At 42.9% G+C, this 15,176-nt stretch overlaps 2 protein-coding genes across 3 annotated transcripts in view; one reads left to right on the forward strand and one right to left on the reverse strand.

Moving 5' to 3' along the window:
* Positions 1 to 12,887, reverse strand: part of LOC138836876 (POLG alternative reading frame-like) — a 27,734-nt gene extending 14,847 nt beyond the window's left edge. Inside the window, exon 1 of the mRNA XM_070035515.1 lies at positions 12,725 to 12,887. Within this exon, the coding sequence (XP_069891616.1) occupies positions 12,725 to 12,843 (119 nt within the window). The 5' untranslated portion in view covers positions 12,844 to 12,887. The remainder of the gene's footprint in view (positions 1 to 12,724) is intronic.
* Ubqln1 (ubiquilin 1) overlaps positions 12,884 to 15,176 on the forward strand; it is a 40,490-nt gene continuing 38,197 nt past the window's right edge. For both annotated transcript variants that reach the window (XM_070035513.1, XM_070035514.1), the window contains exon 1: positions 12,884 to 13,320. In XM_070035513.1, coding sequence (XP_069891614.1) covers positions 13,150 to 13,320 — 171 coding nt within the window. In that variant the 5' untranslated portion in view covers positions 12,884 to 13,149. The remainder of the gene's footprint in view (positions 13,321 to 15,176) is intronic.

Here is a 15,176-nt window from a genome sequence, read left to right on the forward strand (position 1 = left end):
TTGTGGGCCAACCAAAGAAATAAGACCCAGACACCAGACTATAGTTCTTACAGATGAAATAATGTAAGAAGATGACACTTCAGGCACTGGGAAGGTGGCTCAGTGGCAGAGTGCTTGCCTTGCAAGCATGAGGCCCTTGGTTCGATTCCTCAGCACCTCATAAGCAGAAAAGGCTGGAAGTGGGGCTGAGGCTCAAAGTGGTAGAGCGCTGGTCTACAGCTGAAGAGTTGGGGGACAGCGCCCAGGCCCAGAGTTCAGGCCCACAACCGACAAAAAAAAAGAAAGAAAATGACACTTCACTGCCTCATATAGGCAGAAAACATTAGAAGTTTATTTGGTTAGGTTGCAGTTAGCCACCATAGAGCTTAAAACAAAATAAGTGCTCCTGCTTCTTGCATACCATTGTTCTCTCCTGTACACCTTTATCCTTGTCCTCCCTTCTACTCTAGCCTGCTTAAAAGAATAGATAGCAGGGTGCTGGGTGCTCACACCTGTAATCCTAGCTCCTCAGGAAGCTGAGATGTGAGGATCATGGTTCAAAGCTAGTGTGGGCTCCAATAAACTACTCAAAAAAGCCCGAACTAGTACTGTGGCTCAACTGGTAGAACACTTGCCTTGAGCAAAAGAAGCTCAAGGAAAGTGCTCAGGCTCAGAGTTCAAGGATCAGGATGGGGGGAGGGGGGAGAACAGAAGCCAGGTGCCTCAGAGTTCAAGGATCAGGATGGGGGTGGGGAGGAATAGAAGCCAGGTGCTGTGGCTTACACCTGTAATCCTAGCTACTCAGGGGACTGAGATCTGAGGATCATGGTTCAAACCCAGCCTGGGCAGAAATGTTTGTGAGACTCTTATCTCCAGTTAGTTACCAGAAAACTAGAAGTGGAACTGAGGCCTTGAATGAAAGAGCTCAGGGACAGTGCCAAGGCCCTGAGTTCAAGCTTCATAACTGGGGAAAAAGAGGACACATAGTGGAGGGACCAAGGTATCTGTGTCACCACACCAAGGACGACCAAAAGCTTATGCTGTCAAGAATGTCAGAGAATTTAAAGGGAGGAAGACATCCAACCATTATGGATATTGAGGGTGTTGGTAACCTGGTTTTAATAATGAGGTTTGGACAGAGCTCACCTGAGGAAGGACAGCTAACATGACCACGTTGGATGGACCCTTTGTGTCATTTCAGAGTAATCTTGTTTTTACATCTGAATGCATGGTAGGAATTGATATGTCATGTACTCATGTTTCCTACATGGGAAAATAAGCATGTTCACGTATTAATGCCTAAATGATTAATTATTTTGCTGATTGACAGCTCTGTTAAGGGGAAGCAGCCTTCCTTCATAGGCTGCTATGATTCATAGGCATGATGCCCTCTTTGATACATTGCTACTATGCTTATCTGTTTTGAAAAGAAGCTGCTAGGTTGTTACAGGACTCTAGTAGAAACCGAGTATATCACTGACATGGGCCTCTGCCTAAGAGTCCTATGTTAGGATGTATCAACTTGGAATTAAATGACTAATGATGAAATGGAAATGGTATGTTCAAAGAGGCTACTCTTATGGTTCAGAGACATCTTCACTTTATAGTAAAAAGTTTCATGTATCCCTCAAAGATAAACTTCTCTTCCTCCTATCTCTCTGTTTGGCTTTTCTGACTGAAAAGTTGCCAGTAGCAGCCACTGAAGCACCAAAATGATTCATGGTTATTATACTGAGTGATTAGAATTTAAGGTTCATCTCACTGCTGTCCAATGGGTCTTTTGATGAACCTTATTATATTTTCTCTGACTCATGGGTTGCTGCCAGTAACCTAATTTCTTGGTCTACACTTGAAAAACTTCAGACTGAAAACATAACATTTTTTATAACTATGATTTGTAAAAACAAATCCAGTTGGTGACCTAACACTGGGTCTCTCATGTAGACAGATATTTCATACTGCTGATCAAGTCTGAACTCTGACTGACACACTTGCTGCCTGTGTGCACAATTTTATTAGACATGGTATACACTAGCATAATCACAGACTGAGCACAGAGGAATCTTCTATGTGTCTCATGAAAAGGCGCGACCACTGTAGGCCAAACTTGTGCAAGTCCTGATGAAAGGTGACATAGATGTCTCTGAGAACACATTCCTGGCCTATCAATTGCATTGGATATTTGGTCCTCCTTTAATGATACTGGTGGTGTCTTTTGCTATTGACACTTTTTCAGCTTATGGTATTACTTGTCCAGTACAATCAGCTGATTTTAATCACACCATTGTGGCTCTTGAAACTAATCTATGTCATGTTTTTATTTGTTTTTACTTCCTAAGCCATTTGCAAATTGACAGTCTCACATCTTTTATTATAAAAGTTACTCAAGGCACAAGACATGGTAGCTACACACCTGTCATCCCAACACTCAGAAGGCTGCGAAGCAGTAGGATCTTAAGCTCAATGCCAGCCTGAACTACATAGTAAAACTCTGTCTCTAAAAACCAAGTCACTCAACAAAAATAATAAAATGATAAAAATGGTAAAAGAAGACTTAATGGACTTTCTTGTTCCCTATGATCCACAAGCATCTGATATCTTCAGCATGAAAAGCCACCTCAAAGCCAGGCACCGGTGCCCCACACCTATAATACTAGTTATTCAGGAAGCTGAGATCTGAGGATTGTGGTCCAAAGCCAGCCCAGGCAGAAAACACACACCACACACACACACACACACACACACACACACACACACACACACACACACACACACACACACACACACACACACACACACACACACACACACACACACACACACACACGATACCTAAAAAATCAACTCAGAAATATCTCCCACTCTTATCTTCTTCACCTCTTCCTCACCCACACACTTTGGTAGTAGGTGTTTTTGTCACTAAATGTAGCTGTTCCCAAATAGGGACCATCTCTTCTTGATCACTTCCTGGGTAAAGATAAGGGCAACGAGATAGGAGACTGTTAAATCTGCTTTGAACACTGTAATTCCTGGGCATGATGCTTCTTTCTTTCCCCTAATAGCAGTTCCAGGTTGGGCTGGTAGGTACACCTCTGGAGTGGCATCCCAGCCAAAAGAAGGCCTAAGGGATTTAAACTTAATTCTGGTTCATCTACTTGGCTCTTGCTATTTTAACACAGTGTTGGATCATAAGGATAATGACCACCTGTTTGAGAACATTGCTCCTCAAATCCTCCAATAGCCCCGTGGACCAAAATGGAGGACATTAAGGGTCTCTGTCAGTATTAGAAAAACATTTTTACCTTTTTGCACTTTTTTGAAAAAAAAAAAAGGTCTGAATAATTGGAGAAAAGGTGATATGGGACACAGTAAAGGTAGATTAAATAATCAGTAAAGGTAGATTAAATAATCCTGGTACTAGGGAGAACACAGGAAAAGGAGAAACATTACATTCTCTTTTCTTCTTTTTAAAGCTGTTTCTGTTTCTTCATGAAGGGAAATACTCTGGTGAGGGTCTCCTTCTGAACTAGCAAACACTTCACATTCACATGACTACTGGATTTGCCATATCCCATCAGACAGCTCTGACCACATTTGATTAATCCTTTTCAACTTTAATAAGAAGTCCATTGGAAACAACAGAGAATTGCCCAGCTTATGTACCTTCTATGCAAAATATCTGGATATCTTTCCTACTCCTCTTTCTATAAACTTTGTTAGCCATTCTGTAGGGTAAATGAGTGACACTTAGTTGATGGTATAGACAAAGAAGATGTTTTGGATCGAGTACCCTCAGGCAGTTGTTCCATGAACAGGTACTAAATATACAAACCGCACTAGGAGTTCAAAGTCTTACTTATCACCCAAGAGGCTATCCTGAAGGCATTGTCTCCATGTGCTTCCCAACATTGTGGGCTTCAGTTATTATTATACACATTTTCTTTCCATATATACCATGTACACTCCCAAGATTGTGTTTCTTATTAGGAAGTCATTCAGTAACTTGACTGCTCTTGAAAAATACAGTGACTTATACCTAAGGGGGCAGTCTTAAGAGAGCTTCGAGTGTTCAAGGAAACCCCACCAATATAAATAGATCACACAGTCATTTGATAACTGGGAGAAGTATCATACAGTCATCTGATAACTGGGATAAGTATCATGTGGTCATCTGATAAATGAAAGAAATACCTAAAATGAGGCTTCTCTGGATTAGTTGGAGGAGTTTCTCAGAGGGATACCTGCCTTGCTCTGTGCGAGTACCTGGTGACAGTTATTTCTACAACATGAGCTATCCATTTAGAAGAGGTGGAAAAATCTGTATCACACTATCAGTGTCACCAGTGACAATGTCATCATTGGCCCTGGAAGGCATTCAAGTTAGCCTCAATTCACTGCTTATAGTTATTATGATTAATATGATTGCCCTAGATATTTCTTCTTTGCAAATGGTGATTATTTACAAATGCTAGTACAACCTGCTGTGCTTTGATTATTACTTTAGGACAAATGGAAAAGTCAATATGGAAACAAGAAAGCAGCTGAAGTAGACCCTGATAGTTTATGGGATTTGTTCAGTTGTTTGGGTCTGAGGGAGTGTGGTTGTTAGCACTAAAGATTAGTCTTATTATGCTAATAGACTCTTATGGACAGTAATCTTAATGCTGTACAAAAGACACTCAATGGACTTGTTCCAGCATCTGATGGTCAGATTAATCAGAGTATTCAGCAGAGTGAATGTCATACTTACGGGAAAATTTGTGAGAACTCAAGAAGGTATAGAAAAGGGTTATTATTGGAAAACATTTTTTTTTTTTTGTCAGTTGTGGGGCTTAAACTCTGGGCTTGGGGACTGTCCCTCAGCACTTCAGCTCAAGGCAAGCGCTCTACCACTTGAACCACAGCACCACTTCCAGTTTTCTCAGTGATTTATTGGAGATAAAAGTCTCACAGGCTTTCCTGTGGGTTGGCTTTGAACTGTGATCCTCAGATCTGAGCCTCCTGTGTAGCTAGGATTACAGGTATGAGCCACCACACCCGGCTGGAAAATAATTTTTTATTGCTTTTTTCATATTTCTGAACATCTTATGAATTAAGGAACTGACCTATGTTGTGTAGAAAGTAGCATCTCAAAGATGTTCACAATTTAATCTACAAAATCTTTGAATATATTGTTATACCCAAAAAAGAACTGTGCAGATGTGATTAAGGGTGTGTGTGTGTGTGTGTGTGTGTGTGCACGTGCGTGTGCACGCACGCACGCACGGCATGTTTAAGGATCCTGAAAAGGAAAGATCATTTTGGATTATCTGTGTGGACCAAACATCATTATACAGGGTCCTTATAAAGGCAAGAAGGAGGTAGAGAGTTAGAGGTAAAGATTAGGGTGATATATGTGGCCACAAGCCAGTTAATGAGAACAGCTTCTAGAAGCTGGAAAAGGCAAGGAACAGATTCTTTGCTAGAGGAACAAAGCCTTTGTTTGGGTAGGTTAGGGCCTATTGTGGACTTCTGATATTTAAAACTACAAGGTAATGAATCTTTGCCCGGTTGAGCCACTATTTGAGATAGTTAGTTACAGTAAAAAGAAACAAATACATTGTTTTGTTTTGCACTATATTTTGAAGTATGTTTTTGCTGAATATTCTTAAGAGGACACAGTATGTCCTTGTGGAGCCAACAGAAGGCATCTGATTGTCACTTGGGTTCTCCAGGCTTAAGTTTCCTCTCCTATAAAGCCAACTACTGCATGTGTAAGAATCACCTGGATTTCTGCATCATTCTGTGGAAATCAGGGGTTGGAAAACTGCTACAAGAAAATGCTGACATACTGGTAACTGTTAGTAACAATCCTTTTTTTTCTGATCTATGAGGCTTGTATTTTCTACCAGCATTTCTGAAGCAATTAGCTTATAAATAGGGGGAAATACCTCTGTCTTCCTCTCTCCCTGCCCTCTAGTTTGAGACAAGTTTTTTCTCCATGTTGCCAAGACTGGCTGCAAACTCTTGTGCTCAGATAATCCTCAAGCCTCAGCATCATGAATAGTTGGCAACTTAGGCATGCATCATGATGTTTGGTACACAGTTCTTGGTAGTTTAGAGAACAATGTAGATAAACCACAACATTTTTCTGTTTTCCCCCTTCAATTTACTGGGAACCAAGATCCTAAGAATTGTTTGGGTGGAATGTGAGGTTGGGAAGGCAGTACTTTTTTCTTTTAATATCTCTCTGCTTCCCATGTAATTGCTTTCTTGAGTGTTAAGAAAAAAAATCCTCCATCATCCAGAAGCATTATTTTTTTTCTCAAAAGCATTATTATCTTGATTATTTGTTTCATATAATAGAATTTGAAATTTTGTGAACTATTTCTCTCTGCTCTCAGAGAACACTTAAAAATCCATATAGGCTCATTTGCTTAGTTTACACATTACATAAAGGCCAATATGTAATGATAGACTCATACAATTTCTTTTTTTCCTTCCTTCCTTCCATGCTTCCTTCCTTCCTTCCTTGCTTCCTTCCTTTCTTTCTTTTTCTTTTTTCTTTCTTCTTTCTTTCTTTTTGCCAGTCCTGGGGCTTGAACTCAGGGCCTAGGCACTGCCTATGAGCTTCTTTTGCTCAAGTCTAGCATTCTACTACTTGAGCCACAACACCACTTCCGGCTTTTTCTGTTTATGTGGAACTAAGGAATGGAACTCAGGGTTTCATGAATGCTAGGCAAGCACTCTACCACTCAGCCACATTCTTAGCCCCCACATAATTTCTTAAAGTCAGGAAACACATTCTGTATTTAGAATGTGTTTCTCTTTTTGTGCCAGTAATGGGGCTTCAACTCAGGGCCTCATACTCTAGCTAGGCTTTTTCACTCATGTACCAAATGAGTCATGCCTCAAGGTCTGGCTGTTCTGCTGGTTAACTGGAGATAAAATTCTGATTCTGAACTGAAGCTCTTTTTTTGGGGGGCGGGGGCAGTCCAGTCAAAGAGCCTGAACTCTGGGCCTAGGCGCTGTCCCTCAGCTCTTCAGCTCAAGGCTAGCGCTCTACCACTTGAGCCACAGCGCCACCCCGGCTTTCTTTTTGCTTATGTGGTGCTGGGGAATCAAACCCAGGGCCTCATGCATGCAAGGCAAGCGCTCTACCACTGAGCCACCTTCCCAGCCCCTGAACTGAAGCTCTTAATCTTAGCTTTCTGAGTAGCTGGATCTTGGCCCAAACATAACTTTTTGAGATAAATCTTTCCACTGTAATCATTAGGTTTGAAGTTTTACAAAAAATAAAAGACCAATCATGAGTCTACTTTTCTAAAGTTTTTTTTTTCTTGTATTCATGTTTCCAGAAGAACCAATCTTACCACTTCTGCAAGGTATCTATATTTGCTTTAGGGATTGTATCAGGTTATCAGTAATGTGGTGTTTGTCAAACAGGTCAAAACAAAATAGTTTTAGAACATTTAAGCATTTTCATAAGACCTGAGGAAATTCCAGTTCTTGATAAGAGATGAAAAAGTGAAACACAATAAGTGAGACAACGGAATTCTGGCAATACTTGCTATATACTAGGAGAAATCTAAAGTGTGGTTTAAGTATTATAACAGATCCATGTAAAAGAAACTTTGCAGAAAAATGTAATTCTTTGTTATACAATATTTGGTACTCCTTTTTTGTGAGAGAAAATATGGGAAAAGAAACAAATAGCAGGGTAGATCCCACTAGTGCTTTCTATGTCAGTGGTTCTCAGTCAGGGATAGTTTTGCTGCCTGAGGACATTGATAGTGTCTGGACACATTTCTCATTGTCAAGACAAGGGTTGGATGGAACTTCAAGTGGCATCTAGTGAGTAGAAGCAGGAATACTGCCCAACATCCTACAATGCAATTATCTGTTCCAAATATCAATAGTGTGAAAGTTTGGTATAAATAGTGGTTTAAAAATAATGATTAAGCCAGGTGCCAGTGGCTCACATCTGTAATCCTAGCTACTCAGGATCTGAGGATCATGATTCAAAGCCAGCCCAGGCAGGAAAGTCTTATTTCCAATTAACCACAGAAAACTGGAAGTGGCACTGTGGCTCAACTGGTAGAGGGCTTTCCTTGAGCTGAAGAACTCAGTGACAGTGTCCAGGCCCAGAGTTCAAGCCCCACGACCAAAAAAAAAAAAAAAAAAGATTAAATCTTAATCCTTGTTTTCAAGGACCAAGTTAAATATCATATGTGGTATTTAATGTGATAAGGGATTTTAATAAAGAAATAAATGCTGTCTAGGCATACAAATGATCTATAGAATATCTGACTTGAATAAAAGGCTGACAGGAGAAAAATGGCAAGAAAGTCACAGTTCAATTGAAGTCTTGAAAGATATGGCCAAAATGAGGGAAAAGAATTTCTACTTGCAAGCCAAGTGCTGATGGCTCATTCCTGTTCAGGAGGCTGATATCTGAGGATCATGGCTCAAAGCCATGAAACTTATCTCCAATTAACCACTCAAAAACCAGAAGTGAAGCTGTGGCTCAAAGTGGTAGAGCATAAGACTTGAGCACAAAGTAGGCCCAGGGACAGCACCCAGGCCCTGAGTTCAAGCCCTACAACCAACAAAAATATAAAAATAAAAAATTCTACTAAATATGAAGAAGCCTTGAGACAAGAGATATAGTACATGTTAAGAGTTCAGCTGAGGGGGCTGGGAAGGTGGCTCAGTGGTAGAGTGCTTGCCTTGCATGCCTGAGGCCCTGGGTTCGATTCCTCAGCACCACATAAGCAAAAAAGAAAAAAAAAGCCAGAAGTGGCACTGTGGCTCAAGTGGTAGAGTGCTAGCCTTGAGCTGAAGAGCTGAGGGACAGCACCCAGGCCAAGAGTTCAGGTCTTACAATTGGAAACCACCCCCCCCCACACACACACACAAAAAAAGAGTTCAGCTGATTTGTTTGGTTGGTGATATGACAGAAGACCAAAGTATTGTCGTCAAAGGGCACAGGACACCATACTATAAAGTTTATGTATTATTCAAAATTTTGGTGAGAGCATTGAAAAATTTCAAGGGTCATAACCAAAGCTTAGTTCTAGAAGAATAACATAGGGCACCACTAGAAAACAGAGGATGAAGCCTTCAGACAGGGGCAGAGGAAATGTAATCGAGGTCAATGCTAACAAGAGTATGAGCAAGACCTGTGGGGTTTCAAGAGAAAGAGTTTAATAGATGTTATTATGTTACAATTAATGAATTGTTAAGTAAACTGTGCAAATAATTATGGTAGATCAGAGAAAAATGATTATGCACAATTGGGTACTTCAGAAATATTTGAGAGCAGTGACAGCAGTAATGGGTACAAGGTAGGGAGTATAATACCTTCAATATGTGAGAAGAGTGTAACACCAACTGCTTCTAGATATGGCTTTAAACCTGTTTGACCTCAACAAGGTCCATTTATAGAGTAATGGTAATGACCTTGAAAGACAGACTATGAGTTAATTATAGAAGGTTTTGGCTAGCCGGGCACTGGTGGCTCACGCCTCTAATCCTAGCTACTCAGGAGGCTGAGATCTGAGGATTGTGGTTCAAAGCCAGCCAGGGCAGGAAAGACTGTGAGACTCCTATCTCCAATAAACCACCAGAAAACCGGAGGTGGCGCTGTAGCTCAAGTGGTAGAGCACTGGCCTGAGCTGAAGAGCTGAGGGACAGCGCCCAGGCCCAGAGTTCAAGCCCCACGACTGACCAAAAAAAAAGGTTTTCGTTTACGGGAGATGCTTGGACTTTAATTTCCAGACAGTAGGGAGCTTATGATAAATTTTGAGCAAGGAAATAGCATGAATACAGGATACTTCTATTACTTCTACTATTACCTACTCTACCATATGACATATGTGCTACCTTGTACTGTAGTCTGTTAATTCCTAAACACAGGACTAAAGTTTATCTAAGGATATTCAATAAATACTTGTTGACTGATTGAATCATTTTGTCAAGGAACCATTCTTCCATTATGTGAGTAATATCTATTTATCAATAAATTTGAAGTTTGAATAATGGATTTTCTTAAAACATGACCTATCCAGTTAGAGCTGGTTCACATTTTCCTGTGAAAAGACAAATGATAAAATTTCACGTTTTGTGAAACAGGTAACCTCAAGTTGGTAGCCTAAACTGACCATTTTCATGTACATCAAAGGAACTAGAAAGTGCTATAAATTAATGCTTGTTTTCTGGAGACCTGGATATTAGGTATTTATATCACTTCCCACCTGCCCTCACTCCTGTGTCCCATATTCAACTATTATTTAAGTTACTTGAGAGTAACTTTTTATTATCTTCAGTATTGTCCAATGTCTGTAACTGGGTGAAATATGTCCTTCTAATTATTATCAGAGCAACCATTTAATAAAACCATTCAGAAAAATACACCACAAGTACACATCTAGACAAGGAATTGGCAAACTTTCATTTGGTGGCCAAATCGGATCCCATGCCTGTTTTTGTTTTGTAAGTGAAGTTTTCAGTAAGCTCAGACAGACTTATCAATGAAAAGTACTGCTTTGTGGTACTAGTGCACAACTGAGTGTTTTGGACAGAGATCTTATGGCCCACTGAGCCCACAATATTGATTACCTAGCTCTTAGAGAAAGTTTACAAATCCCTAATCTGGACTATGCCTACCTCATCCTTATAGTTCCTTACAGTTTAAAAATGTGTCTAAAGGGCTGGGAAGGTGGCTCAGTGGTAGAGCGCTTGCCTTGCATGCCTGAGGCCCTGGGTTCGATTCGTCAGCACCACATAAGCAAAAAGAAAAAAAAAAAACAGAAGTGGTGCTGTGGCTCAAGTGGTAGAGTGCTAGCCTTGATCTGAAGAGCTGAGGGACAGCGCCCAGGCCCAGAGTTCAGGCCCACGACCAGACTCCCCCCCCAAAAAAAAGTGTCTAAAATGTGCCATAATGGGTAATTATGCTGTAACTTCTTCCAGATAAACTATATTATTTGATAAGTTTCTCCTATATCAGAAAAATTTGGAAATTAATGTGGACACATAATTCAAACAATTCTATAGCAGGATTTTATTGTATGCCCACACATATACCTACAGGATTCACCCGAGCACAGAGACATCAGATCTCTAAAAGAAAGGGAGTAGCCAAGAACTGGTGGCTCATGTGTGTAATCCTATTCAGGAAGCCGGGATCTGAGGATCTGGTTCAAAGCCAGCCAGGGCAGAAAATTACAGTGAGACTTTTATTTCCAGTTAGCCAGCAAAAAGATGAAAGTGGAGGTGTAGCTCCAGTAGTAGAGCACTAGCCTTGAGTTTGAAAAGGCCACCTGAGTTCAAGTCTCAGTACAGGAGAAAGAGAGAGGACAGAAAGAAGAAAAAGAATGAAGGGGGGAGGGGAGGGAGCAAGGGAGGGAGAGGGAGAGGAGAGAGAGAAATTGTGATATCAAAAAATTGTAAGTTAGCAGTAGGGGAAAGGTAATTGTAGGTAGAGGAAGCAGCCTAGGCAAAGCATGCAGGCTAGAAATCAGGCAACAGGGAACTAGTGAAGTTTAAGAGATTTTATTTGAAAGAAAACTCCAAATGATTGTTTATTCGTGGTGACACTTTCCACTTTGAAAAGTAATGATTGCTTCACTTCTAGATACAACCTCTCTTTCAGCAGAGACTTGGGTTATTTCTTCATGTTAGTGAATGATGCTGGCAGGAATTTAGTGATATCAAATAAGGTCTATATGCAGTTTCTACCTTAAGAGAGCGCTTGACCCAGATTCCAAGGGGTTCTGGTTAAAAAAGTAGTGTTTATGCAACAGTAGTCAATCCTGGGACAGGATTAAATGGCTTAAGAGTAAAAATTTGGAATGTCTTTGCATATCTGGGTCACAGCAGGATGTCAGAGTTTATGTTTATGCGATACAGGTTAATATTATCATAGTCGGTTATATGTCTTCGCAAGTCATCTTTAAATACAAACGATGGTGTCTTTTCCAACGCAGAATTCGCAAGTGAGATAATTACTTTCAGTTCCTTATCTGTAGCTATCCATTGGTAACTATCCGCGTTGCCATCCCGTTACAAAGTGAACACCTCAGCTAGGCTACATTGGGTTGGCTGTATTCTCCCAGACACCCCTTTTCTGTCCCCCTACAATATGGGAGAGACAATGTGGAGACACCAGGGCAAGGTGGAGGTGTGGGGGAGGAAACGACTGGGAGCTCCCGATCAACAACAGCCAGTCAAAAAAGGTGGCCAGCTCTTCTGACTAAACCGGTCTGACCCGAGGCGGGAGGATCTGACCAGAGGCAAGCGATGACTCGGCGAGATTGCCGGGGTGATCCTGGGCCTTCACTCCCGCCCGCCTCCCCCGAAGGACCTTTGTCCTGCACCCCTAGGCTGTCCAGCTCGCGTGCCCAGCCTTCCAAGCAGGCAAACACTCACCACCTTCAACATGACAAGGAGCTACCTCACCGCTATTCTACCAGCACACTGCCCTCCTAGGGGGCTTCCCCAGGGCCGCGAGGCCAAGCGTAGCCGGGGCGGCAGCGCACCCTACCGCCGCCAGGTGCGAGGGACGGGGGGAGGCGAAGGGAAGAGAGCGCCTGGGCCCCAAGCGCGCAGGCGCAAGCGCGCAGGCGCATCCGCGAGCGCAGCGCCCAGTGGTCGAGTCCTTTTCTAGTAATTTCGCTGGCCATGACGTCATCACACCGCGCCGCCAGTGCCTCCCTGAAGCAAGTTTTTTTTGGGGGGGGGGAGGGAAGAGGGGAAGGAAACTCACGTATCTTGTTCCGCTTTACGGTGTGCGAACCCGCACGTCAGGCAAAAGGGGTGAGAAACGAAAGGACACAAAGCGAGCTCGAAGCGATGCGGGGAAGGGGACCGGCGTCGCCGAGTCATCCCGCCCGACGCGTTACCCGGCGTGCCCTGCGCGGCGCCGGCGGCGTGGGGGAGGGGGTGGAGGAAGCCGCGGCGGTGCGGATGTCGCGACGGGAGATCTGCGCCTGAGCACCGGCGGCTGCGAGCGCCCGCGCCGGCCTGTGCCGGGAGCCCGCCCGAGGTCCGCGGCCCCCTGGGCGGCTCTGCACCCGTTACCACTGAGGCCGTGTGTCCTGCACTCCCCGCCGCCCGGACCGGCCGGCTCCGGCGTCTTCTGGCTCCCGTTCGCTCACCCGCTCCCTCCTGCTCGCCTGAGTCACCGCCGCCATGGCCGAGAGTGGAGAAAGCGGCGGCCCTCAGGGCTCCCCGGACAGCGCGGCCGAGGGTGCCAGCGCCCCCGCGGCCGCCGCCGCCGAGCCCAAGATCATGAAAGTCACGGTGAAGACCCCGAAGGAGAAGGAGGAGTTCGCCGTGCCCGAGAACAGTTCCGTCCAGCAGGTGAGGCCGCCTCGGCTCGGCTCGGGACAGCGCCGGAGACGGTTTGGGAAGGGCCTGGAGAGGGTCGGTCCCGAGGCTGACCTCAGCCATTTTCCTTGCTGTCGCCCTGAATGAAGTCGCTCCTAAGTTGGCGGGGCTCGCCCCTGTGGACGCCCTCCGTGGCGGGGCCGCGCGGCCTGCCGAGCCGCGGTCGCCTCGGCCCGAGCCTTCGGTGTCCCCGGAACCCCCCCGGTCTCTTCCCTTCCAGCTCCTCACAAAGGAAAGGGCCCCACGGACTGGCTGCGGCCCCGGGCGGAGGCCGGGCGGAGGCCGGGGTTCGCCTTAGCCAGGGCTGCGGGGTGGTTTGATGATGGGGGGGGGGATGGTGGTGGTGGGGTGCTCATTGTTTTACCTGCCTGCGGGTTAACGTGGGTTAACTAAATGTGCATTTGCACATTTAGTTCTGCCTTCTGAATGCTGAAAGCTTGCTTTCCAACCTTTTATAAAAAAAAAAAATTACCTGTGACGTAGAAATTATTTTCAGTCTATTATCCTAATAGTACTAGACACAAGTGGAAAAGTGAATGACTTTGATTCATTGATGACTTGTTGTTTCGTTTTTACTATATTTGCCTTCTCTTAGGTGCCAGTCCTTTGGGTGGATTTTTGTTTGATTTTTTTTTTTTTTAACGAGGGATAGGCGACGTTAGTAGATGTTAGCAGTTTGCAGCCAAATGAAAGAAAAGAAAGTTGATGTTAACCAAATATTACTGCTGAAAGCCTGTTAGGATTTACAGCACATTAGGAATCTTGATGGAATTGAGCAACTTCGTATAGTTTGTTGTTGAGTATATATCCTGGAGTGTTTTCAGTAATTATCGACTTGATCTGTGACAATCTCAGTTTATATGTGGAAGCAGTTAGTTAACAATTACAGAAATGTAATTGTTTAAGTTTTTCTGGAGTTTATTTAGTTCCAAAGGCGGGGTGTTTCATGAAGTGGAATGGTGTGAGAAAAACCTTTCATCGTCAAATAAATTATTACTCTTGTCTCTCAATGTTTTTACAAAAGTTTTCCTGAAAATTTTTACTTTCCAGTATATGGAAGTTGAAAGAATTGAACAGTGAAAGATCATCTGTATGCCCATCTCCTATGGTTAATATTTTTCTGCATATGGTTCATCTTAATTCATATTTCTACATTTCAGGGTTGCAAATATCAGTGTGTTAACCTTAAAAGACATTTCAGTAATGTGCATGTAATTAGCTGAACTCAACTTTCTTTCTTTACTTATTTATTTAGTAAATTTGCCACCTAGTGAAACACATGTTTGCCATTCTAAGATTTAATAATTTTTGCACTTCTGTCACTCAAGCTCTTAATAAGGTGTAGAGTGATATAATTGACTATATAATTGTTCTCCTCTTGCCTTTTTCCATGTTGTTTCAGCCACTACCATTGTGATTTTTTTTTCCCCACCAGAGCTTAAATTTGCCTGCTCTAGAACAGGTCACATAGTATGTATTGATTTTTGTATACTCTTCTTTGTTTTTTAAAATTGTGCGGGATTTTTATCCTTGTGTATGCCTATCTAACTCAGGGACTTGCATGCTAGGCATATGCTCTATCACTTGACTACAGCCCCAGTCCAGTATTTGTTATAATGTGGTTTTCCACATTCAGTCTTGAGGGTCACCTGTTTTCAGCTGTTTTTATTTCAGTTAGCAGTCTTGTACAGGTTCTTTTGGGAACATAGGCTTTTTTTTTTTTTTACATTTTAACATTTTTTATTATTACTGTCTTTAAGTAGTTGGACAAAGAAGTTCCCATTCTAGGGAACATAGGCTTTTATGTCCATAGTCATACTTACAAGTGG

This window comes from Dipodomys merriami, unplaced genomic scaffold, assembly GCF_024711535.1.
Source record: "Dipodomys merriami isolate MVZ:Mamm:240054 unplaced genomic scaffold, mDipMer1.0.p SCAF_26, whole genome shotgun sequence".
Classification (NCBI taxonomy): Eukaryota; Metazoa; Chordata; class Mammalia; order Rodentia; family Heteromyidae; genus Dipodomys; species Dipodomys merriami.